The sequence below is a fragment of the Pristiophorus japonicus genome, chromosome 12 (genome assembly GCF_044704955.1).
Source record: "Pristiophorus japonicus isolate sPriJap1 chromosome 12, sPriJap1.hap1, whole genome shotgun sequence".
Taxonomy (NCBI): domain Eukaryota; kingdom Metazoa; phylum Chordata; class Chondrichthyes; family Pristiophoridae; genus Pristiophorus; species Pristiophorus japonicus.
Window position 1 is genome coordinate 147,020,107 of NC_091988.1, and position 27,408 is coordinate 147,047,514.

Below are 27,408 nucleotides of genomic sequence, written 5' to 3' on the forward strand. Positions count from 1 at the left end.
GAGGGGGTGAGAGCTGGGGGGGGGGGGTGAGAGCTGGGGGGGAAGGGGAAGGGAGAGCTGGGGGGGAAGGGGGAAGGGGAGGGAGAGCTGGGGGGGGAAGGGGGAGGGAGAGCTGGGGGGGGAGAGAGGTGGAGGGGGAGGGAGAGCGGGGAGGGGGGAGGGAGAGCGGGGGGGAAGGGGGAGGGAGAGCTGGGGGGGAAGGGGGAGGGAGAGCTGGGGGGGAAGGGGGAGGGAGAGCTGGGGGGGGGGAAGGGGGAGGGAGAGCTGGGGGGAGGGAGAGCTGGAGGGGGAGGGAGAGCGGAGCTGGAGGGGGAGGGAGGGGGGAGGGGGAGGGAGAGCGGAGGGGGGAGGGGGGAGGGAGAGCGGGGGGGGGGGGAGGGAGAGAAGAGGGGAAGAGAGGAGGGAGGGAGAGCTGGGGGAGAGAGGAGGGAGGGAGAGCTGGGGGGGGGAAGGGGGAGGGAGAGCTGGGGGGGGAAGGGGGAGGGAGGGGGAGCTGGGGGGAGGGGAGGAGGGGGAGCTGGGGGGGAGGGGTGAGAGCTGGGGGGAGGGAGAGGGGGTGAGAGCTGGGGGGGAGGAGGGGAGGGGGGGGTGAGAGCTGGGGAGGAGGGAGGGGGGGTGAGAGCTGGGGAGGAGGGAGGGGGGTGAGAGCTGGGGGGAGGAGGGAGGGGGGTGAGAGTTGGGGGGAGGAGGGAGGGGAGGGTGAGAGCTGGGGGGAGGAGGGAGGGGAGGGTGAGAGCTGGGGGGAGGAGGGAGGGGGGGTGAGAGCTGGGGGGAGGAGGGAGGGGAGGGTGAGAGCTGGGGGGAGGAGGGAGGCGGGGTGAGAGCTGGGGGGAGGGATGTGGGAGGGGGGGGTGAGAGCTGGGGGGAGGGGGGGAGAGAGAGCTGGGGGGAGGAGGGGGTGAGAGCTGGGGGGAGGGGGGTGAGAGCTGGAGGAGGGGGTGAGAGGAGAGGGGAGGGAGGGGGGTGAGAGCTGGGGGGGGGGGGGAGGAGGGAGAGGGGGTGAGAGCCGGGGGGAGAGCTGGGGGAGGGGGGAGGAGGGGTGAGGGATAGGAGGGGGTGAGAGATTGGAGGGGAGGAGGCGGTGAGAGCTGGGGGGGATGGGAGGGGAGGAGGGGGTGAGAGCTGGGATGGGGAGGAGGGGGTGAGAGCTAGGGGGAATGGAGGGGAGGAGTAGGTGAGAGCTGGGGAGGGAGTGGGGAATGGGGGGGATTGGAGGGGAGGGGGGGATGGGGAAGGAGGGGGAGGGGGAGGATGGGGAGGGAGGGGGAGGATGGGGAGGGAGGGGGGGATGGGGAGGGAGGGGGATGGGGGGATGAGGAGGGGGGAGGGGGGGATGGGGAAGGAGGGGGAGGGGGGAGGATGGGGAGGGAGGGGGAGGATGGGGAGGGAGGGGGATGGGGGGATGAGGAGGGGGGAGGGGGGATGGGGTGAGAGCTGAGGAGGGATTGGAGGGGAGGAGGGGGTGAGAGCTGGGGGGGGATGGGGAGGAAGGAAGGAGGGGGTGAGAGCTGGGGAGGGAGGAGGGGGGAGGAGGGGGTGAAAGCTGGGAAGGGAGGAGGGGAGATGGGGAGGGAGGAGGGGGTGAGAGCTGGGGGGGATGTGGAGGTAGGAGGAGGTGAGAGCTGGGGGGATTGGGAGGAGGAGGGGGTGAGAGCTGGGGGAGGGATGGGGAGGGAGGATGGGGTGGGAGCTGGGGGGGGGATGGGGAGGGAGGGAGAGAGAGAGAGCTGGGGAGGGAGGGAGGGGGGAGCGGATGGGGAGGGGGAGGATGGGGAGAGGGGGAGGAAGGGAGGGGAGGAGGATGAGGAGGAGGGGAATGGGGGGATATGGGGGGGAGGGAGAGGAGAGAGAGGGGTGAGGAGGGAGAGGGGGATGGAGAGGGGGTGAGAGCTGGGGGGGAGGGAGAGGAGTGAGAGCTGGGGGGGGAGGGAGAGGGGGGTGAGCTGGGGGGGGAGGGAGAGGGGGTGAGAGCTGGGGGGAGAGGGGGTGAGAGCTGGGGGGGGAGGGAGAGTGGGTGAGAGCTGGGGGGGGAGGGGGTGAGAGCTGGGGGAGAGGGGGTGAGAGCTGGGGGAGGGGGGTGAGAGCTTGGTGAAAGCTCGGGGGAGAGCTGGGTGAGAGCTGGGTGAGAGCTGGGTGAGAGCTGGGTGAGAGCTGGGGGAGAGCTGGGGGAGAGCTGGGGGAGAGCTGGGGGAGAGCCGGGGGAGAGCCGGGGGGGAGGGGGTGAGAGCTGGGGTGGGAGGGAGAGGGGGTGAGAGCTGGGGTGGGAGGGAGAGGGGGTGAGAGCTGGGGTGGGAGGGAGAGGGGGTGAGAGCTGGGGTGGGAGGGAGAGGGGGTGAGAGCTGGGGTGGGAGGGAGAGGGGGTGAGAGCTGGGGTGGGAGGGAGAGGGGGTGAGAGCTGGGGTGGGAGGGAGAGGGGGTGAGAGCTGGGGTGGGAGGGAGAGGGAGTGAGAGCTGGGGTGGGAGGGAGAGGCGGGGGGAAGGGGAGGGAAAGCTGGGAGCGGGAGGGGGGGGGGGAAAGGGAGAGAGCTAGGGACGTGGGGGGGGTGGAAAAGAGAGAGCTGTGGGCGGGGGGGTCGACGGGTGGGTGAACGAGAGAGAGTTGGTGGCCAGGAGAGAGAGCTTGGAGGGAGGAAAAGAGAGACAGAGCTCAGGGTCGGGGTGGTGGGGGAGAAAGTGAAAGAGAGAGCGCTCTTGGAGGGGGTAGTGGGTGACGAGGGACAGCGCTTTGGGGGGGTGAGAGAGAGAGAGCTTGGGGGTGGGGGTGAGAGAGACCGCTTGGAAGGGATGGGGGGGGAGGGCGGAAGAGAGAGTGAGATTGTAAAAGGGGTGGGGGGGGGCGGGGTGTGGGGGGGAAGAGTGACGGGGCGAGGGAGGGTTTTGGAGGGTGGGGGAGGGGAGAGAGATGGAGTAGGAGGGGAGGGGGGAAGAGAGCGATGCGGTGAGGGATCGGAGGGGAGAGGGGTTCTTCGAATCCAGAAGTTACGATACTGTCACTATTCACTTCATACCCAATAAATCTGTTAACAATCTGTGCACAATGCCCCATCTATGGCGAGGTGAGGGGGTCATTCACTTGTTCTGGGGTACGGGACTTTGGCTGGAGGAGGGATGCACTTGTGCTAGGATATGGTACTTGGTGGCTTCTGGGGAGATCTGTCCTCTGTGGCTTCTGGAAGTCAAAGTGGATCGAGTTACAATTTGCGAGGTCAGTGAGACCTTGGGCTGGGCAGTTCCAGTTACACATTCCAGAGAATCTTCAGGTTCTGGCTTATCCTGCCAGGGGACCAATCAGAGACAAGGGGTGACCATTTTTACAGTAGAAATAAACGCGTCCATATTTTATACGGTTTCACTGCTAGCTTCATTGGAATAAATGTTTATTTTTTTTACAGCCAGGAGAACTTTCAATGCCAGAGAATGTAATAATATTTACTGCGATGAAACATCGTGGCTAGAAAATACAATCATACCTATTGATATGCTTGAGAAGATTAATCCAGTTTCAACTTTAGTCTGTATAATTTGAGGATTCACTCAGTTGAAACTGAACCAAGTTCCACAGACTAAAGCACAGTCCTGCATTGACTACCAAGAAACATTGCCAGATAAATCATTACATTATGTTCTGGACTGATCAGCCCATCAAATCACCAAGGAAAGCAAGTGCATTCCCTCCCTACTTGGCCACAAAACTGTCCATAACCCACCATTAGATTCCCAGAGATTAGCCCCTGACTGACAGACAGGTGTGTGCTCAGCCACAGACAGCAGTCACGTCCTCACAGCGAGATGTCTTCAGATTGGCCCAATTTCAGTGAATTGTTTCTGAGGCCCCAAGTTTCCACATGATTTGCTCCTGATTTTTAGGAGCAACTGGTGTAGAACGGAGTATCTTAGAAATCGGAATTCTCGTCATTTAGTTTGCTCCATTTCTAGTCAGTTAGAACAGTTTCACTTTGGAACAGAATTTTTTTTTCAAAAGGGGGCGTGTCCGGCCACTTACACCTGATTTCAAAGTTTCATGAGTGAAAACTTACTCCAAACTAACTTAGAATGGAGTAAGTGAAGATTTTTGTACGCTCGAAAAAACCTTACACTTTAGAAAATCAGGCGTAGGGAATGGTGGGTGGGGGGGGGGTTTAAAGGGAAGTTTACAAACATTAAACATTTCAGTTTTACAAATAAAGAGCCATCATCAATAATAAATGATAAATACATCAATAAATCAACCAATAAATCAATCAAAAAAAATTAATAAGAAATAATTTTTTTTTTAAATCAATAAATAAAACATTTTCTACTTACCGACTGCAGGGGATGCCCCCCTCAGTGTGTCTCTGTCAGTGTCTCTATCTCTCTGTCCGTCTGCGTGTCTCTCATTCTCTGTCTGTCAGTGTCTGTGTTTCTGACAGCGAAGGGAGGGGGAGGAGGGGGGTAGAGGGAGAGAGGGGGGGAGGGATGGGGGAGAAGGGGAGGGATGGGGGAGAAGGGGAGGGATGGGGGAGAAGGGTGGAGGGGGGAGAAGGGGGGAGGGGGGAGAAGGGGATAAAGGGGAGAAAGGAGATTGGTGGGTGGGGGAAGGAGATGGGGGGGAGGAGATTGGAGGGGGGAAGGAGATTGGAGGGGGGAGGAGGAGATTGGAGGGGGAGGAGGAGATTGGTGGGGGGAAGGAGATTGGGGGGGGGGAAGGAGATTGGGGGGGGGGAAGGAGATTGGGGGGGGGGAAGGAGATTGGGGGGGGGAAGGAGATTGGGGGGGGGGAAGGAGATTGGGGGGGGGGAAGGAGATTGGGGGGGGGGAGGATATTGGGGGGGGGAGGAGGAGATTGGGGGGGGGAAGGAGGAGATTGGGGGGGGGGAAGGAGATTGGGGGGGGGAAGGAGATTGGATTGGGGGGGGGAAGGAGATTGGGTGGGGGGGGGGAGGAGATTGGGGGGGGGAGGAGGAGATTGGGGGGGGGGGAAGGAGATTGGGGGGGGGGAAGGAGATTGGGGGGGGGAAGGAGATTGGGAGGGGGGGAAGGAGATTGGGAGGGGGGGGAAGGAGATTGGGAGGGGGGGGAAGGAGATTGGGAGGGGGGGGAAGGAGATTGGGAGGGGGGGAAGGAGATTGGGAGGGGGGGAAGGAGATTGGGGGGGGGGAAGGAGATTGGGGGGGGGGAAGGAGATTGGGGGGGGAAGGAGATTGGGGGGGGGAAGGAGATTGGGGGGGGGGGAAGGAGATTTGGGGGGGGGGGGAAGGAGATTTGGGGGGGGGGGAAGGAGATTTGGGGGGGGGGAAGGAGATTGGGGGGGGGGGAAGGAGATTGGGGGAGGGGGGAAGGAGATTGGGGGGTGGGGGAAGGAGATTGGGGGGGGGGGAAGGAGATTGGGGGGGGGGGGAAGGAGATTGGGGGGGGGGAAGGAGATTGGGGGGGGGGAAGGAGATTGGGGGGGGGGGGGGGAAGGAGAAGGGTGAAGGAGGCTGAGCGGGCCTGGCCCGAGACCTCAGGCAGGGCCCGTTCCCAGCACCAGATTTACAGGTAGGTGGTGTTGGGGCGGGGCGGGTCGGGGGGGTGGTGGGAGGGAGGTCGGTTCGGTTCGGTTCGGGTCAGGGGGAGGGAGGGAGAGGGAGGTCAGGTCGGGGAGAGGGAGGTCGGGGAGAGGGAGGTCAGGTCGGGTCGGATCCAGTCCGGGGGGTGGTGGGGGGAGCGGGAGTCGGGTCGGTGTCGGATCGATGTCAGGTCCGGTCCGGAGGCTGGGGGGTGGTGGTGGGGGGGGGAGCGGGAGTCGGGTCGGTTCCGGGGGCGGGGGGAAGCGGGAGTCAGGTCGGTGTCGGGTCCGGTCCGGGGCAGGGCGGGGGGGGGGGGGGGGAGAAGCGGGAGTCGGGTCGGGTCCGGGGGCGGGGGTGGGAAGCGGGCCCCTCCCACACAGTTTTTGGCGCCTGGAGCTACTGAACTTGCGCGCCCACTGTAGTGCGCATGTGCAGAGGTCCCGGCACTGTTTTCAGCGCAGGGACCTGGCTCCGCCCCCTACAGCTCCTGCTGCGCCGCGCCGAGGGCCAGAGGACCTGCAGGGAGGTGGAGAATCTTGCACACTTTGTGGTGCGAAAAACGGGCCTCCAGGTCGGGACTGCGCCGTTCTAGGCGCGGCTCGAAACTTGGGCCCTGAATCTGGTTCTACTCTCACCCCAAATTTCTGAACACAAGGCACCTTCAATAATATTTTGAGATCACACTGATGACTAACTCAACTTTTGAGTCCAAAATGGTTGGTGAAACCATTTTATGGTGTATTTCATTTTTTTTTTAAACATTAAAAGGGCACTGATTTGTTTTTATGGGACATTAAAATTATACTTTCCAACCTATATTTTCCCTGAAATATATTAAACTAGTAGCTTTAACATTGGGATTTAAACATTAAGATTCTTGAAGAAATGCAAGCACCATACCTTCAGAATATCTCCGAAACGCAGAACCTGCTGCTCTAGACTTTGTAGTTCCTTATAGTTACTTTCATCAGTCCTCAGAATAATCAATATTTCTTGCAGTACGGTTCCTATATTTACTGAAATGAAATCTGTCCTCGTATTCCTCCCAGAAGACATTGAGGTGCTATTTCTGCATGTACTGGATGTTGTCAATGTTCTCTGTGGACCCAATGCTTTTGTAAGATCCGCGCTCCTGGCGTGGCCAGTTGAGTCCCATCCAGGAGGTTTCCCAGTAGGCTGCTGAAGCCTCCGGTGTGGTCCCACGTGCAAAGCAGTTTCCACCAACACTGAACAACTTTGAAATTGTCTGGCTTGTATTAAATCACTTTGAGATTTTCTTTGATATGGATATCTTGGTTCTACATGTGGTGATGGCACAGTCCTTTCTGTGGGGAGACCGCCCTGCAAGCTATGGGATAATTCCATGCACGACTCCTGGATATCAAATGCATCATCAGTACAGTGACTGCTTCCTTGTTTGTCTAAATTTGCATAATTGTAAAATTTCTCATTCTCAGGCACGGATGACAAATGCGTAGTGTGGTATCCATTTCCTAAGTGATTAACGATAAAAGTTCCTTTTGTTTCATGATACAATAGCGACAGTGTATCCTCTTGTCCAATGTGCTGCTTGCAACAGAATAGAAAACAGAGGATTAGTACGTCCATTCATAATGAAAGATTAAAGATATAATCAAATTAACTTAGAGTTATATAGTTATTAGATATTCTCTTTTGCAATTTGTGCTAGTTTATACAAGGCACTTCAATATAAGACTATAATCATGCACGTGACATTTACGAGTCAACACCTGGCAATTATTTCCTGTTGGGATTAACTTTAATTTATTATCCTTGACTTCCAAAAGTTATCGCAGTGTATTGCAATATGAACCATCCACAGTGAGATATTTACCGAGAAGTACTTGTCCCTGAAGCTGGGGGTGCTGGGAGGTGTCCAGTTATATACAGAGCCTTTCCTGCTTGGGAAAGAGAATTTGCTGACTGATCCAGAGGTCATTGATACTTCATCACTATCAAATGGACTGTGACAAAATAAAGAGTAGAAGAGAAATTAAAAGCAGGAATTGAAACAAAAAAAAAACAATTTTAGATTTCTGTATGATATTCCTGAAAGAACATTTTTTCATTTTGTCAGATTGTAGTTCTACTGCACACAAGTCCATTTATATCATCGAAAAAATTTATGATGAGTTCCATTAAAGAATTTCAATTTTCTGACATTTGGTTCACAAATATAAACACCGTACATTACCTTTTATTCTTTGTAAGGGTAGTTGCATATGGCAAGCAATATAAGATCTTTACTGTATTTCCAAACCTAAGCATGCATGAAAATAAAAAAGGTAACACCACAAAAGTATGAGATTTTGTAAAACACTTTCTCAACTGATTTCGCTGCCTCAGACTGATAATTAGTTAGCATGAAAAACAAATCTAGAACTGTTTATAACTTTCATGATAAAATAACTTTATGGACCCCATTAAAGATTTAGTTTTTATTTGTTGAATCCATCAGCTTCACATTGAGGTTAAATCAATATTGAACACGTCCCCAACACAGTTAGTTCCCATTTAAAGCCTGCCCATTGGAAAGGATGGTAGAATTGAGCAGATCTAACAGGAAAGGAAGGAGAGACCGAGTGCAATTCAACTTTGGTCTTTCTTTCCTATCTCACAGTAGCTGTTGATATGTCCTTACTATACAGTATAGATGTACACGAGGCCCATACTTGAGAGAAGGTCACTCTGACCAGTTACCTTTATTACCAAGACCTCAAGTGATGAAGGTAGGTGGAGCTTCCCCTTTTATACCTGAAAGTCCAGGTTAGGAGTGTCTCCCACAAGTTCACCCCCTTGTGGTCAATGTTCTCAAGGTGTACAACTTAGGTCAGCTTATACATGGGTTACAATGATAGTTGAATTCATGACATCACCTCTCCCCCAAAGTCTTATTGGGATCACAGATTAAGTCTCTCTGGTGGTTTACGCTCCCTTGTAGAGCGCCTGAGTTGGGGCTCCGGTTGTTGGGTACTGGCCTGAGTGTCTGCAGTTTGCGGTGCCTCAGGCCTGTCCGGACTGCCCACAGTGACTGGACTCTCCTCCTTTTGGTTCCGGTGTTCGGTCACCTGTGGTGGAGTAAACTCTACATCGTGTTCTTCCTCTGATTCTTCTATGGGGTTACTGAACCTCCTTTTAGTTTGATCCACGTGTTTGCAGCAGATTTGTCCATTGGCAAGTTTAACTACTAAAACCCTATTCCCCTCTTTGGCAATCACAGTGCCTGCAAACCATTTGGGCCCTGCAGCATAATTAAGGACAAAAACAGGGTCATTGACATCAATACATCGTGCCCTCGCATTCCTGTCATGGTAGTCACATTGTGACTGATGCCTGCTCTCAACAATTTCTTTCATAGTAGGGTGTATAAGGGATAATCTGGTTTTGAGCGTCCTTTTCATTAGCAGCTCTGCAGGTGGAACCCTTGTGAGCGTGTGGTCGGGATCTATTGGCCAGCAGGAAGCGTGATAAGCGGCTTTGTAGGGAACTCCCTTGGATCCTGAGCATCCGCTGTTTGATTATCTGCACTGCTCGTTCGCCTGGCCGTTTGAGGCTGGCTTGAACGGTGCCGTTCTGACATGGCTGATTCCATTGCCTCCAATGAAGTCCTGGAATTCAGTGCTTGTGAAGCACGGGCCATTGTCGCTGACCAAGACATCCGGTAGATCATGGGCAGCGAACATTGCCCGTAGACTTTCTACCGTGGCAGAGGAGGTGCTTGAATTTAAAAGGCACACTCAATCCATTTGGAGTAGGTGTCTACTACAACCAAAAACATTTTTCCCATGAAAGGACCTGCGTAGTCCACATGGATGCGTGACCATGGCTTGGTGGGCCAGGGGCTAAGGGGGGCTTCCCTGGGTGCGTTGCCCAGCTGAGCACACGTGTTGCACCTGCCAATACAAAGTTACAGGTCTGTATCTATCCCTGGCCACCAAACGTGTGACCTGGCAATTGCCTTCATCATGACAATGCCAGGGTGCTCATTGTGAAGTTCTCTGATAAACACCTCTCTGCCAGTCTGGGGCATGACTACTCGGTTTCCCCACAGTAGGCAATCGGCCTGAATAGAGAGTTCATCCTTGCGCCTATGAAATGGTTTAAATTCCTCAGGACATGCCCCGTACGTGGCTGCCCAGTCCCCATTCAGGACACATTTCTTAACTAAAGTAGCGGGTCTTTATTTGTCCAGACTTTAATCTGACGGGCTGTCACAGGTGAGCCTTTGCTTTCGAAAGCTTCAACAGCCATGGCCATCTCCACATCATGCTCAGTTATCGGCCAAAAGGGATGTTCGGGGTTTGTGATCTGTCTCCAGCTCAAATTTCCTGCCAAACACGTACTGGTGCATTTTCTTTTTACTGCACATATACATGCTAGCGCTTCCTTTTCTACCATCCCATAGCCCCTTTCTGCCTGGGACAGACTTCATAAGCTACCCGCTGTAACTGACCATTGGCATTCACATGCTGCAACACACACCCGACCCCATAGGATGACGCATCACACGTTAAAACAGGTTTCTTACACGGGTCATATAACGTTAACAGTTTGTTGGAGCATAACAAATTGCGTGCTCTATCAAAAGCCCTTCCCTGGCTATCCCCGCAGACTCAATCACAACCTTTGCATAGGAGCACGTGTAGCGGCTCTAACAGCGTGCTCAATTTGGGAAGAAAGTTTCCAAAATAGTTCAGGAGCTCCAGGAACGAACGCAGCTCCGTCGTGTTACGGGGTCCAGGTGCTCTCTGGATCACTTCCGTTTTGGATGCAGTAGGTCTGATCCCATCTGCTGCTACCCTCCTCCCCAGGAATTCTACCTCTGGAGCTAAGAAGACGCACTTCACCTTTTTCAGTCACAGCCCGACCGGGTCTAGTCTGCGTAGCACCTCCTCCAGGTTGTGGAGGTATTCTTCAGTATCGCGACCCATGATGAGGATGTCGTCTTGAAAAACCACCGTCCTTGGAATCGACTTGAGGAGGCTTTCCATATTTTGCTGAAAGATCGCGGCGGCCGAACGAATCCCGAACGGACAACTGTTATACTCAAACAACCCCTTGTGTGTCGTGATGCTGGTCAGCTTCTTCGACTCACTCACCAGCTCCTGGGTCATGTAAGCTGAGGTCAGGTCCAATTTTGAAAAATGTTTGCCGCTGGATAGCGTCGCAAAGAGGTCCTCCGCTCTCAGTAGCGGGTAGTGGTCTTGGAGTGACACCCGATCGATGGTGGCCTTGTAATCGCCACATATCCTGACTGACCCATCGCCTTGAGCACCGGCACGATTGGGCTCACCCAGTCACTGAATTCGACTGGCGAGATGATGCCTTCCATCAGCAAGAGGTCCAATTCGCATTCTATCTTTTCCCGCATCACGTACGGCACCGCTCTGGCCTTGTGGTGTACTGGCCTGGCGTCCGGGTTTATGTGAATCACTACCTTGGCCCCCATGAAAGTGCCGATTCCGGGTTGAAATAATGAGTCAAATTTGTCCAGGACCTGTGAGCATGATACTCGCTCCACAGAAGAAATTGCAGCTTATACATGGGTTACAATGATAGTTGAATACATGACAGCTGTCTGAAGAACAATATGGTCAAGACCCAGGAGCAGGCTACATGCCCAATGGGGTAATGTGTTTCCCTGTGAATATGCTTTGAGAGAATAACTGAAATAAGACATCTTGCATTTAGTGCGTACTTCCTGGAAGTGTCATACTTGGTTCCTGTAATACATTCCCATCTCAATTTGTTGCTAGCAGCCTATAGCTATAAAATAGTGCAGCACCTGATTCAACATAAGTAACATTACAGGAGATTGAAACATAGAAAATAGGTGCAGGAGTAGGCCATTCGGCCCTTCGAGCCTGTACCACCATTCAATATGATCATGGCTGATCATGCAACTTCAGTACCCCATTCCTGCTTTCTCTCCATACCCTCTGATCCCTTTAGCTGTAAGGGCCACATCTAACTCCCTTTTGAATATATCCAACGAACTGGGCTCAACAATTTTCTGTGGTAAAGAATTCCACAGGTTCACAATTCTCCGGGTGAAAAAGTTTCTCCTCATCTCGGTCCTAAATGGCTTACCCCTTATCCTTAGACTGTGACCCCTGGTTCTGGACTTCCCCAACATCGGGAACATTCTTCCTGCATCTAACCTGTCCAATCCCATCAGAATTTTATATGTTTCTATGAGATCCCCGCTCATTCTTCTAAATTCCAGTGAATATAAGCCTCGTCGATCCAGTCTTTCTTCATATGCCAGTCCTGCCATCCCGGGAATCAGTCAGATTAACCTTCGCTGCACTCCCTCAATAGCAAGAATATCCTTCCTCAGATTAGGAGACCAAAACTCCACACAATACTCAAGGTGTGGTCTCACCAAGGCCCTGTACAACTGCAGTAAGACTTCCCTGCTCATATACTCAAATCCTTTCGCCAACATGCCATTTGCTTTCTTTACTGCCTGCTGTATCTGCATGCATGTTTCAATGACTGATGTACCATGACACCCAGCTCTCGTTGTACCTCCCCCTTTACTAATCTGTCACCATTCTTTTGCCATCAAACTGGATAACTTCACATTTATCCACATTATACTGCATCTGCCATGCATTTGCCCACTAATCTAACTCAAGTCACCCTGCAGCCTCTTAGCATCCTACTCACAGCTCACACTGCCACCCAGCTTAGTGTCATCTGCAAACTTGGAGATATTACATTCAATTCCTTCGTCTAAATCATTAATACATATTGTAAATAGCAGGGGTCCCAGCACTGAACCTCACTAGTCACTGCCTGCCAATCTGAAAAGGACCCGTTTATTCTGACTTTTTGCTTCCTGTCTGCCAACCAGTTCTCTATCCACGTCAATACATTACCCCCCCAATCCCATGTGCCTTAATTTTGTACATTAATCTCTTGTGTGGGACCTTGTCAAAAACCTTTTGAAAGTCCAAATACACCACATCCACTGGTTCTCCCTTATCCACTCTATTAGTTACATCCTCAAAATTCTAGAAGATTTGTCAAGCATGATTTCCATGCTGACTTGGACCGATCGTGTCACTGCTTTCCAAATGCGCTGCTATTACATCTTTAATAATTAATTCCAGCATTTTCCCCAGTACTGATATCAGGCTAACCAGTCTATAATTCCCTGTTTTCTCTCTCCCTCCTTTTTTTACAAAGTGGGTTACATTAGCTACCCTCCAATCCATAGGAACTGATCCAGAGTCCATGGAATGTTGCAAAATGACTACCAATGCATCTACTATTTCTAGAGCCACTTCATTAAGTATTCTGGGATGGAGACTCTCGGGTCCTGGGGATTTATCAGCCTTCAATCCCATCAATTTCCCTAACACCATTTCCTGACTAATAAGGATTTCCCTCTGTTCCTCCTTCTTGCTATACCCTCAGACTCCTAGTATTTTGGGGAGATTATTTGTGTCTTCCTAAGTGAAGACAGAATCAAAGTATTTGTTCAATTGGTCTGCCATTTTCTTGTTTCCCATTATGAATTCATCTGATTCTGACTGCAAGGGACCTACATTAGTCTTCACTAATCTTTTTCTCCACATATCTATAGAAGCTTTTGCAGTCATAGAAATATAAAAACATAGAAATTAGGTGCAGGAGCAGGCCATTCGGCCCTTCGAGCCTGCACCGCCGTTCAATAAGATCATGGCTGATCATTCAACCTCAGTACCCATTTCCTGCTTTCTCTCCATACCCCTTGATCCCTTTGGCCATAAGGGCCATATCTAACTCCCTTTTGAATATATCTAACGAACTGGCATCAACAACTTTCTGCCGTAGAGAATTCCACAGGTTAACCACTCTCTGAGTGAAGAAGTTTCTCCTCATCTCGGTCCTAAATGGCTTACCTCTTATTCTTAGACTGTAACCCTTGGTTCTGGAACTCCCCAGCAACGGGAACATTCTTCCTGCCTCTAACCTGTCCAATCCTGTCAGAATTTTATATGTTTCTATGAGATGCCCTCACATTCTTCTAAACTCCAGTGGATACAAACTCAGTTGATCCAGTCTCTCCTTATATGTCAGTCCTGCCATCCCGGGAATCAATCTGGTGAACCTTTGCTGTACTCCCTCAATAGCAAGAATGTCCTTCCTCAGATTATGAGACCAAAACTGAACACAATATTCCAGGTGTGGCCTCACCAAGGCTCTGTACAATTGCAGTAATTGCTACTATATTCAAATCCTCTAGCTATGAAGGCCAACATGGCATTTGCCTTCTTCACCGCCCGCTGTACCTGCATGCCAAACTTCAATGACTGATGTACCATGACACCCAGGTCTCGTTGCACCTCCCCTTTTCATAATCTGTCACCATTCAGATAATATTCTGCCTTCCTGTTTTTGCTACCAAAGTGGATAGCCTCACATTTATCCACATTATACTTCATCTGCCATGCATTTGCCCACTCACCTAACCTGTCCAAGTCACCCTGCAGCCTCTTAGCATCCTCCTCACAGTTCACACCACCACCCAGCTTAGTGTCATCTGCAAACTTGGAGATATTACATTCAATTCCTTCATCTAAATCATTGATGTATATTGTAAATAGCTGGGGTCCCAGCACTGAACCCTGCAGCACCTCACTGGTCACTGCCTGCCATTCTAAAAAAGGACCCGTTTATTCCAACTCTCTGCTTCCTGTCTGCCAACCAGTTCTCTATCCACGTCAGTACATTACCCCCAATACCATGTGCTTTAATTTTGCACACTAATCTCTTGTGTGGGACCTTGTCAAAAGTCTTTTGAAAGTCCAAATAGACCACATCCACTGGTTCTCCCTTCTCCATTCTACTAGTTACATCCTCAAAAAACTCCAGGAGATTTTTCAAGCATGATTTCCCTTTCATAAATCCATACTGACTAGGACCGATCCTCTCACTGCTTTCCAAATGCACTGCTATTTCATCTTTAATAATTGATTCCAACATTTTCCCCACCACCAATGTCAGGCTAACTGGCCTATAATTCCGTGTTTTCTCTCTCCCTCCTTTTTTAAAAAGTGGTGTTACATTAGTTACCCTCCAGTCCATAGGAACTGATCCAGAGTCAATAGAATGTTGGAAAATGATCACCAATGCATCCGCTATTTCTAGGGCCACTTCCTTAAGTACTCTGGGATGCAGCCTATCCGGCCCTGGGAAATAATTGGCCTTCAATCCCATCAATTTCCCTAATACCATTTTGTGACGAATAAGGATTTCCTTCAGTTCCTCCTTTTTGCCAGACCCTCGAACCCCTAGTATTTCCGGAAGGTTATTTGTGTCTTCCTTAGTGAAGACAGATCCAAAATATTTGTTCAATTGATCTGCCATTTCTTTGTTCCCCATTATAAAGCTTACTCTCATACTCTATTTACCCGTCCTAATTAAGCCTTTAGTCTTCCTCTGCTGAATTCTAAATTTCTCCCAGTCCTCAGATTTGTTGCTTTTTCTGGCCAATTTATATGCCTCTTCCTTGGATTTAACCCTATCTCTAATTTCCCTTGTTAGCCATAGTTGAGCCACCTTCCCCGTTTTATTTTTACACCACACAGGGATGTATAATTGTTGTAGTTCATCCATGTGATCTTTAAATGTCTGTCATTGCCTATCTACCGTCAACCCTTTAAGTATCATTCGCCAGTCTATCCTAGCCAATTCATGTCTCATACCATCGAAGTTACCTTTTTTTAAGTTCAGGACCCTAGTCTCTGAATTAACTGTGTCACTCTCCATCTGAATGAAGAATTCTATCATATTATGGTCACTCTTCCCCAAGGGGCCTTTCAGGACAAGATTGCTAATTAATCCTCTCTTATTCCACAAGATGGCTTGGTCTCTAGTTGGTTCCTCGACATATTGGTCTAGAAAACCATCCCTTATACACTCCAGGAAATCCTCCTCTACAGTATTGCTACCAGTTTGGTTAGCCCAAACTATATGTAGATTAAAGTCACCCATGATAACTGCTATACCTTTATTGCACACATCCCTAATTTCCTGTTTGATGCCATCCCCAACCTCACTGCTACTGTTTGGTGGTTGGTACACAACTCCCACTAATGTTTTCTGCCCTTTGGTGTTTCGCAGCTCTACCCATATAGATTCCACATCATCCAAGCTAATGTCCTTCCTTACTATTGCATTAATCTACTCTTTAACCAGTAACACTACCCCACCTCCTTTTCCTTTCTGTCTATCCTTCCTGAATATTGAATACCCCGGGATGTTGAGTTCCCAGCCTTGGTCACCCTGGAGCCATGTCTCCGTAATCACAATGACATCATATCCGTTAACAGCCATCTGCACAGTTAATTCATCCACCTTGTTACGAATGCTCCTCGCATTGGGACTCAGAGCCTTCAGGCTTGTTTTTTTAGCACTCTTTGTCCTTTTAGAATTATGTTGTAATGTGGCCCTTTTTGATTTTTGCCCTTGATTTCTCTGCCCTCCACTCTTACTTTTCTCCTTCCTACCTTTTGCTTCTGCCCTCTTTTTACTTCGCTCTGCCTCCCTGTATAGATTCCCATCCCCCTGCCTATTAGTTTAAACCTTGCCCAACAGCACTAGCAAACACTCCGCCTAGGACATCGGTTCCAATCCTGCTCAGGTGCAGACCATCCAGTTTGTACTGGTCCCACCTCCCCCAGAACCGGTTCCAAAGTCCCAGGAATTTGAATCCTTCCCCCCTGCACCATTCCTCAAGCCACGTATTCATCTAAACTATCCTACTATTCCCATTCTGACTAGCACGTGGCACTGGTAGCAATCCTGATACTACCTTTGAGGTGCTACTTTTTAAACTTAACTCCTAGCTCCCTAAATTCAGCTTGTAGGACCTCATCCCATTTTTTTACCTATATCGTTGGTATCTATATGCACAATGACAGCCTCCCCCTCCAGACTGTCCTGCAGCCTCTCCGAGACATCCTTGACCCTTGCACCAGGGAGGCAACATACCATCCTGGAGTCTCGTTTGCGGCCGCAGAAACGCCTATCTATTCCACTTACAATAGAATCCCCTATCACTATAGCTCTCCCACTCTTTGTCCTGCCCTCCTGTGCAGCAGAGTCACCCCTGGTGCAACTGCATAAATAAAAAATAGCTTTATGCCAATTAGAATCACACTTCAAATTTCAAACCTTGATAGAGATGCAAAGTAATCTTAAAATAAAAGTAAAAGATAGCCCATCATCATCCTGAACCCTAAAATTTACCATTTGTTGTCATTTCCATTTAAATGACCTCGGCTATTTACGACAATCTCCAGTTACCTTGATTTACCTATTTAGTGCAGTGGCTTTAATGGTACAGGCCAAGTTAACAGCTAAATATTATAACCATGCTAGTATGCCAGTATTGACACAGTACTGACACACTCCCAGGGTTGCCCAAATCATGGGAAGTGGAGTGCTAAATCAAGTGCTACCACTTCCCTTGGAATGCTAAAGCCAGCGGGAGGGGTGGTAGCGGTGCAGCGCTGCCGGGAACGAAGGCATCTTCCCCCCTTAAAGGGAAGGGCCCTTGCTGCATGCTCTGCAATGAAAAGAGGGCCCCTGTTGCTGACAGCAGCCATGATCCAGGACGATCAGCCCCAAGCACTCTAGCAGAGTGCAGGGCTGATCGATTGCAGCAAAACAATCATGAAAAATGAATGTTAGGCAGAATGCAAAATTTTTCTCCCTCCGCAACTATCATACCCTTTAAACAATGGTCCCAAACTGCCTGGTACAAAGCCTCCTGCAGCTGTCGGTGTTGTCGCCCAGCAGTGCTGCAGGGAGCGGAACCGAAGTTCGGGTCCGGAGCGATGCGCAGCACGATGACATTACAACCTCCGGGCACAGGAGATCGTGGCGCTAGGGGTTACCATCGCCCCAAACCTCAATGGGAAGTTCGCGGGTGTCAGTACTCTCGCTGCCAGTCATAAAGCTGGTAGTGCCCCGTTATCACTCCCCGCCGGAGGTGCTAACAGGAGGTGCAAAGGAGGTAAATTTGCAATTTTAGTTTTGATGTATTGCCCAGATTCCTGTGCTCAACTAAGTAGCAGATTCCAAAAATGCAACGTAAGAACATAAGAAATAGGAGCAGGAGTAAGCCATACGGCCCCTCGAGCCTGCTCCGGCATTCAATAAGTTCATGGCTAATCTGATCATGGACTCAGCTCCACTTCCCCACCCGCTCCCTATAACCCCTTATTCACTTACCATTTAAGAAACTGTCTATTTCTGTCTTAAATTTATTCAATGTCCCAGCTTCCACAGTTCTTTGAGGCAGCGAATTCCACAGCTTTACAACCCCCTGAGAAGAAATTTCTCCTCATCTCTGTTTTAAATGGGTGGCCCCTTATTCTAAGATCGTGCCCTCTAGTTCTAGTCTCCCCCATCAGTGGAAACATCCTCTCTGCATCCACCTTGTCAAGCCCCCTCGTAATCTTATACGTTTCGAAAAGATCACCTCTCATTCTTCTGAATTCCAATGAGTAGAGGCTCAACCTACTCAACCTTTCTTCATATGTCAACCCCCTTATCCCTGGAATCAATTTAGTGAACCTTCTCTGAACTGCCTTCAAAGTAAGTATATCCTTTCGTAAATATGGAAACCAAAACTGCACGCAGTATTCCAGGTGTGGCCTCACCAATACCTTACATAGCTGTAGCAAGACTTCCCTGCTTTTATACGCCATCCCCTTTGCAATAAAGGCCAAGATACCATTGACCTTCCTGATCACTTGCTGTACCTGCATACTATCCTTTTGTGTTTCATGCATAAGTATCCCCAGGTTCTGCTGTACTGCGGCACTTTTCAATCTTTCTCCATTTAAATAATAACTTGCTCTTTGATTTTTTTCTGCCAAAGTGCATGACCTCACACTTTCCAACATTATACTCCATCTGCCAAATTTTTGCCCACTCACTTAGCCTGTCTATGTCCTTTTGCAGATTTTTTTGTGTCCTCCTCACACATTGCTTTTCCTCCCATCTTTGTATCGTCAGCAAACTTGGCTACGTTACACTCAGTCCCTTCTTCCAAATCGTTAACATAGATTGTAAATAGTTGGGGTCCCAGCACTGATCCCTGCGGCACCCCACTAGTTACTGGTTGCCAACCAGGGAATGAACCATTTATCCCGACTCTCTGTTCTCTATTAGTTAGCCAATCCTCTATCCATGCTAATATATTACCCCCAACCCCGTGAACTCTTATCTTGTGCAATAACCTTTTATGTGGCACCTTGTCAAATGCCTTCTGGAAGTCCAAATATACCACATCCACTGGTTTCTTTTTATCCACCCTGTTTGTTACATCCTCAAAGAACTCCAGCAAATTTGTCAAACATGACTCCCTTTTCATAAATCCATGCTAACTCTGCCTGACCGAATTTTGCTTTTCCAATGTCCTGCTACTATGCCCATCATTCGGTTAGACTAGATATCCAATGGTTAAAGTGGGATTTATAAAGGAGGGGTATTCATTCCAAATCCTCACCATTTAGAGCATACTCTGATCTAGCTTTCCTCGGTCCAAAGTGGATGATTTCACATTTCCCCAGACTGAACACCATCTGCCACAGCTTTCCTCATTCACTTAATCTATCAATGTCCCTTTGCAACTTTCTGCTCCCATCTGCACTGTTTACTGTGCCACTTAACTTGGTGTCATCAGCAAATTTGGATATACAGCTCTCTATTCCTTCATCTAAGTCATTTATAAATATAGTGAAAAGCTGAGGCTCTAGTACAGATCCCTGGCAGACACCACTAGTCACATCCTGCCAATTGGAGTACATACCCATTTTCTCTCCTCTCTGTCTCCTACCTCCTAACCATTCCCATCCCATGTCAATAGGTTGCCTCCAATTCCATGTGTTCTCATTTTTTGAAGAACCGGTACTTTAAGCAGCGAGTCAGACAAGAATTAGCCCGCTTGGCCAACTTTAATCCCTATGCAACTCCCAGAATGTGCCTTTCGGTTATCAATTTCCCCTTGGTCCAATACTGGATGGGCAGAGTGGAGCTTGCAAACAGGAACTCACAGATTGCTTTGTGAATAGCCAGTCTTTCTGTCAATCATAAAAAATACCTGGCGCTTTAATGACACGTTCCAATATTCTGATTGGATGTACAGAAATTTTTCATCCTCTATACAACCTTCTGATTGGAATTCAGACCGGGGAGGGGGGAATCTACAAATGCCTGCCATTGCACCTTATCACATTCCCAGCACTATTAATTCATAACCAGCACAGTAGTGATTTATCAAACTATACGAAGTTGACTCTAATTAAAAGATAATCAATTCTATTTTAGTAAAGAAAAACTTGGAAGTGTAGCATGTATCAGTGATGTTTTTGCAACATAAATTATTTTGTTTTAAGATGCAAATGACATTATTGCACAACCAGGTGATGATACTGCTTAAAATGTAACTTCTACTCAACAAACCTTGTGCTTGAGATGCTGTTGTAACAGGACACTACCTTAAGGTGGCAATATTGATCTGAAACTCCTCAGTCTGAGCAGCTGGATCAGATTTAGGAAAAGGGGTATTTTTACATTGCACATGAAAAGATGTTGAGATATAAAGGCTATTGCTAATTGCAGTGTGGTTTGTATTTACACAGGATTGAATACAGTGTTGCAAAGCATAAGTAAATTAAAAGCAATGCTAGTTCAGTCTGACTTCTAATGGATGCAAGTGCAACTTTGTTCAACGAAAGGAAAATGTGTATCTGAGACATTTCTCATAGTAACAATACAGTTCTAAGACTCGCAGGGAGTGGTTAACTTCTTAAAAATCTGAAATCCAGCCCCAAACCGTCGTGATGTGCCTACTTCAGGCTGAACCGGGGTGGGTTGGGGGGAGTGAGTAACCTGCTCTCGGGAGGCAAGTCAGTAATTTAAATGTTAATGAGGCTGTGTGCCTCAGATTTCAGCAACCTTTTAGATTTAACAGCTTTGAGATTTCCCAGGGCTCCGCAGCTGAAGGGAGGAGAGAAGGGCTAGATTCAGCAGGTAATTGCCTTTCCTGCACTGATTGTGGGCCTGGAGGAGCAGGAGTGTTACCCCCGCCCCGGATCCCCCAAACTAACCTGTCGTGAACGGCCTTCCTCCCCACGATCCGATGCCCCTTCCCCAATCTCCAGGCTGACCCGCCGATCTCCAGGGGCCCCCCCTCCACCACGATTAGATGACCCCCCCCCCCCTGATCTCCAGCCCCCCCCCCCCCCAACCATGATTAGATGACCCCCCCCCGATTTCCATCACCACGATCTGACGCCCGTCCAGATCTCAACCGCGTTCTGATGCACCCCCCCCCCGCCCCAATCTCCAGGCCGACCCCCCGATCAGTATTCTTGCTTGTCCTGGATTAGTACGGTTATATTTAGGTGAAGTTTAAAAGATGGATCAGAATCTAAAGTCTAAAAAATTATCAGGAACTTTACATGAATTTTTATACTATCTTAGAACGCAGGAATCCTAACAACAATTGCTCTACATTCTTTGATATTAGTGGCAAACATCCGACCTCAGTTTAAATATTTTTATTTGTGTGCAATGTTTCTAAATACAGTGACCAAATACCGTTCCCGAACTGTAATTTGTTATAGAAAAACTAGAAATTTCCCCGAATGCAGAGAAGACTGATGATAGCAACAATTTATTTTTATAGCCCATTTAACATAACATAAGGATGGTTTACGGGGGTGCTCGGGGAGAGGAATGCAGGGGTGTGATGGATAAAGCTCTTGAAAGGGGGAAGGAGGGGGAAAGTTGTGCATTAGAATTACAAGAGTGGAGATTGTGTGTTGCGTTGTAGAAAGTTGCATAGGTAAAGAGCAGCAAGGCTGTTGAGGGATTTGAAAATGAGAATGATGATTTTAAAGTCAATGCACTAGAGGATCGGGTTGACAGGAATACAAGATAAAATATGAGAATTAAGCCTCTTTAAGAAAACTAATTTCAGTTGAGTCCCAGTTGAGAACAACATTGCTAGATGTTAACATTTATAGACTATGTGGTGAATACTGGCCCCATACAATAAACGCAATTTATGGGGAGTGAGCAGGGAAGTGGACCTGAGTCCATGATCAGATCAGCCATGATCTTATTGAATGGCGGAGCAGGCTTGAGGGGCCGTATGGCCTACTCCTGCTCCTATTTCTTATGTTCTTAATTCAGTGAGTTCCTGATCTCAACTGTGCCATTGGAAGGAAGGTACAGAGCAAGGACAGAAAATACTGATTTCTAGCATCAGCAATATTTTGGCTCTGTACAGAGTAAAGAATTGGTTGTTTCACACAGGAAAATCTTTCAGATAAATCACTCTGGAATGCTATATCCAAGTTTGCAGATGACATTAAGCTCGGTGGCAGTGAGAGCTGCGAGGAGGATGCTAAGAGGCTGCAGGGTAACTTGGATAGGTTAGGTGAGTGGGCAAATGCATGGCAGATGCAGTATAATGTAGATAAATGTGAGGTTATCCACTTTGGTGTCAAAAACAGGAAGGCAGAATATTATCTGAATGGTGACAGATTAGGAAAAGGGGAGGTGCAATGAGACCTGGGAGTCATGGTACATCAGACATTGAAAGTTGGCATGCAGGTACAGCAGGCGGTGAAGAAGGCAAATGGCATGTTGACCTTCATAGCAAGGGGATTTGAGTATAGGAGCAGGGAGGTCTTACTGCAGTTGTACAGGACTTTGGTGAGGCCACACCTACAATATTGTGTACAGTTTTGGTCTCCTAATCTGAGGACGGGCATTCTTGCTATTGAGGAAGTGCAGCGAAGGTTCACCAGACTGATTCCCAGTATGGCAGGACTGACATATGAAGAAAGACTGGATCGCCTAGGCTTATATTCACTGGAATTTAGAAGAATGAGAGGGAATCTCATAGAAACATATAAAATTCTGACAGGATTGGACAGGTTAGATGCAGGAAGAATGTTTCCAATGTTGGGGAAGTCCAGAACCAGGGGTCACAGTCTAAGGATAAGGGGTAAGCCATTTAGGACCGAGATGAGGAAAAACTTCTTCACTCAGAATTGTGAATCTGTGGAATTCTCTACCACAGAAAGTAGTTGAGGCCAGTTCGTTAAATATATTCAAAAGGGAGTTAGATATGGCCCTTATGGCTAAAGGGATCAAGGGGTATGGAGAGAAAGCAGGAATAGGGTACTGAAGTTGCATGATCAGCCATGATCATACTGAATGGTGGTGCAGGCTCGAAGGGCCGAATGGCCTACTCCTGCACCTATTTTCTATGTTTCTATCATGCATCTCCTAGCAACTATCTTAATAGTAACACTGGCAGAGACCTGGGAGCAGGTTACTCTCTGTCTTCAGGACAAGCTTGTGTTATATGGTGCAGGAGGACCAAAAATAAAAAGGCTCAAAAAAAAGTTTAATCAAAAAAGTAAGCAACTCTGTTTCTAACATATAGCGCAAATTAACTCTCAAAATTTCAGGTACTGTTGAGACGTCAAACATAAAAGATTCTGCTCCAGAATTTGAACAGGAGTACAGTTCTGCTTCAAATTAGTTGATATTGGCTACAGACTAAAACCCAACTCCCACTGGAATGATTCAGTTTTAGGGGACGCCTAAACAAACATGCAGGGAATGACCTGGACTCAAAGTCTTAAAACAATCATTCCACACAGGTCACACAGGTTTAACTCCCAGCAGAGAGCAATGGTTTCATCTGCCAGCCATGTGTGTCATGATTTTAGTCTTTCACAAATCGCATTGTATGGAGCTAATGCAGTTTAATTGATATTGCTGGGTTTTGTATCTTTTTAAAAATGTATTTATTTATATTTCCTTTCCCTCTTTTATAAACATCACCCTCTTTCCCCCATTTCTCCTGAACATACTCCCTGACTGGAAGTCAGTAGTCAGGCTTCTGCTAATTCCACTCTGGAGCCAGTCACTAAGGGATGTACGTAAGCTGAGAGAGTTTTCTTGCCCTTCCATATTCTCTTTACTCCCCTGAAAAGTACCTTTTACCCCACTCAGCATTTCTGCAATAGACTACGTGAGATCAATTACTCACCACACTGAGAATTGTGGAAACAAATCTCTGTCCCAGAACTTTATGACACATTCCATTGTACAAAAGCACATTACACCCCAAGCCTGCTCTCAATAGTATCACTTGAATTTATAGTATATAGGTCATCAGGTTTTGGACCAGTCAGGTTTTTAAGCAGGCTTCCCAAATCCCAATTACCCGGGGACCAATGATGGGAACTGTCACACCATGCAACCTATCCATGCAATTAGCAAGGTAATGCAATCATTAATTCTTGAGTAATGATGCAAAGTTACATGTGATATTTTAGATGTTAGATTTCGCTTATGTTCATTAAGCATAATCTGAAAATCTATGTGTGTGAGAACAATCTCATGAATGGCTGAAATGAAGCAATATTGAATGCAATTGTTGTCTGCATGGTCAGCCTCTAATTAGTAAGAAGGACTCAATGCGCCTGGTAAAACCAATATTTTGTCCATATCATTTATAAGGCATTTTACACCAGTGTTTGCTGTGCAGAAGTATACCAAGTAAATGATTGCTGAATGATTCTGGGGATAAAGTTGGTAATTCACTGATACATTGCTGTACTCTTTTTAATACTCTGACAGAAGGGTTTATTCAATGTGATATCGCCTGAAGCATTCTACTAGGGATACTGTCTTATTTGATGTAGAATATTCACTTGGATAGGAACATGATACTGAATTAATTTTATATTTGGAGTTATAGAGAAAGATTTTTCCTTAATATTATAAGATACAGCGAAAACTCGACAACAAAAACTTAAACTTTTGGATAGTGCTTGGACACATTTTCTGTTATTGCAGAGAGCAGACAGCACTGACCTGGGGCAGGTCCAAACATGTTTAACTTGAATACACATCAGCTGGGTGGGAATGAGAATGGCTGAAAGCAGGAACATCATGGTTGATGGGCACCTTTTGTCATGGAATGGGAACCCATCAGTGAGACATTAAGGAAAATGGCCGGGGTTTCAGGCCATCGAAAGACAAAGGGAAGCTATTAGCCCACAGACTCATCAGAGCCACACATCGAGGTACCGCCCAGTTGACAAAGGAACAAACCAGAGAGTTGATTTTGCTTTTGAGTTGCACAGACTCAGGGGAGTACAGTTGGACCTTTGGCGCAAGAAGACGCATTTTTGCAAGTATGAGAGAGGCAGTTTTGGCTGCCATCTCTTGCTCGCTCCCCGCTTCTATGTCTGCTTGCAATGCACAAGGACTGAGCACCCTGGGACGGAGAGAAGAAACACCAGAGAGCTTTGCTACTTCAACAGGAAGCTGACCTTGAGACTGGACTTGAAGACCCAGAAGAATCGCCTCATCGGGAGAAGCAGCGAGTAAGCCAGAGGGGTAATTGGTGAGCATTTATCCCAGCCCACTCATCTTTAAGATCATTGCATAGTGTGAAAGGGCGTTGTGTGTCCCAACCAAGCCTTAGGGGTTTTAGTGGGGAGGTTTTTGCAAGGATCATAAGCGACACACATTCTGTTGGACAGATCCAGTGGTGCAATTTTGAATCCAAGCAGGGGTGGTTTAGATGTGGGTACTTCGCGTTAGGGGCCTGTTTAGACAGGCCAGACTGTGTGTTGTACTGTGTTTGTTTGTATTACACTACCAGGGTGTGTTTTTACTGGGTGCAGGTGTGTTTTAACTTGAATAAAAGCATTGTGATGAAAAGATCTGTCTATGACTGTATATTACTGTTCATGACTATAATTCCAGTGTCTAGAACTATTGTAAGAGGGGTGATTCAAAACCACCAGCGGCAAAACCACTTACAATATTAACTGTGCTTTGTGTGATGGAGATGACATGTCCTTTCACATTCAGCACATCAATTGGAAGTGGTCTAAAATAATACAGGTACTAGGTCAATTTACATATTTGTAGATAGATCGTTGATGGATGTAATGATATACATTCATGAATAATGCAAAACTCCTGCTACTTTTCAAAATTTGTGCACATATGTTTATGTTCTTGCATGAAATACACAAATTTCACTTTATGTTTCAAACTTTATAACTTAAAATATGTAATTGACAGAACCATTTAACCATATTGAGGTGTGGCTTGCGTGTGTGCATGCATTTATATATTTATTTATAGTCGGGTGCTTTTTCTACAATAGATAGAAGGAATTATTTGAAAGATTTCAGCTGCAACTTTCAATATAATTAATATTTATTCCAACCCACAATCTGAAACCTGTATGTTAATGCGCTTAAATCAGCATTTAACAAAACAGTTTGTTTGCAAATAGGATTTTCCTGTTTGTAAAAGGAATAAACAGGGATGACACGGGGCTGTTAATGCTTTCATGGTGCTGTGGTAAATAGTACAAGTCTTAAGAATGTTTGAGACTCAAGACCACTGATCTAATATGTTGTATTGCTGACTGCTCTGAGGCCAGGTTCCTTAAAGGTTAAATCATTCACTCCACTTCAGAAAGCACTTCCAATGTCGTAACACTTTTGAATAAAATTCCATAAGAGAAGGGTAGACATTACTGCTAAAATAAGAGTGCCAAGAGGGGGCAAATTAGGCTTCACTGGTCACATTTAAAAGTGACCATCCATCCTCCACCTGCTCCACGACAACATGCAGGCCGCGATTCTTACCAACGAATCCACAGACTCAATCCACGTCCGGACCAGGGTCAAACAGGGCTGCGTCATCGCCCCAACCCTCTTCTGAATCTTTCTCACCGCCATGCTCCACCTCACAGTCAACAAACTCCCCGCTGGAGTGGAACTAAACTACAGAACCAGTGGGAACCTGTTCAACCTGCACCGTCTCCAGGCCAGATCCAAGACCACCCCAACCTCTGTCGTCGAGCTACAATACGTGAATGATGCCTGCGTCTGCGCACATACAGAGGCTGAACTCCAGGACATAGTTGACGTAGTTACTGAGGTGTACGAAAGCATGTGCCTTACGCTAAACATCTGTAAGACAAAGGTCCTCACCGCACAGCACCACCCCCCAGTCATCAAGATCCACGGTGCGGCCCTGGACACCGTGGACCACGTCCCACATCTCGGGAGCCTCCTATCAACAAGAGCAGGCATTGACGACGAGATCCAAAACCGCCTCCAGTGCGCCAGTGCAGCCTTCGGCCACCTGAGAAAAAGAGTGTTTGAAGACCAGGCCCTCAAAACTGCCACCAAGCTCAAGGTCTACAGGGCTGTAGTAATACGCGCACCTCCTGCATGGCTCAGAGACATAGATCATGTACAGTAGACACCTCTAGTTGCTGGAGAAATATGTCTCCGCAAGATCCTACAAGGATGTCTCCGCAAGATCCTACAAATCCCCTGGGAGGACAGGCGCACCAACATCAGCGTCCTCATCCAGGCTAACATCCCCAGCATTGAAACACTGACCACACTCTTTCAGCTCTACTGGGCAGGCCACGTAGTTCGCATGCCAGACACGAGACTCCCAAAGCAAGTGCTCTACTCGGAGCTCCGTCATGGCAAACGAGCAAAAGGTGGGCAGCGGAAACATTACAAGGACACCCTCAAAGCCTCCCTGATAAAGTGCGGCATCCCCATTGACACCTGGGAGTCCCTGTCCCAAGAGCGCCCTAGATGGAGGAAGTGCATTCAAGGGGACGCTGAGCACCTCAAGACTCGACGTCGAGAGCATGCAGAAATCAAGCGCAGGCAGCGGAAAGAGCATGCAGCAAACCAGTCCCACCAACCCCTCCCCTCAACGACTATCTGTCTCACCTGTGACAGAGTCTGTAGCTCTCGTATTGGAC

General features: G+C 48.2%; 1 protein-coding gene across 7 annotated transcripts in view; it reads right to left on the reverse strand.

Annotated features, from left to right (window-relative positions):
- Positions 1–27,408, reverse strand: part of ripor3 (RIPOR family member 3) — a 227,936-nt gene that overhangs the window by 30,967 nt on the left and 169,561 nt on the right. For 6 of the 7 annotated variants that reach the window (XM_070896019.1, XM_070896020.1, XM_070896024.1 and 3 more), the window contains 2 exons: positions 7,387–7,516; positions 6,432–7,100 (listed from right to left, as the gene is read on the reverse strand). In XM_070896019.1, coding sequence (XP_070752120.1) covers positions 6,432–7,100; positions 7,387–7,516 — 799 coding nt within the window. The remainder of the gene's footprint in view (positions 1–6,431; positions 7,101–7,386; positions 7,517–27,408) is intronic. The other variant, XM_070896021.1, reaches the window with a different exon arrangement.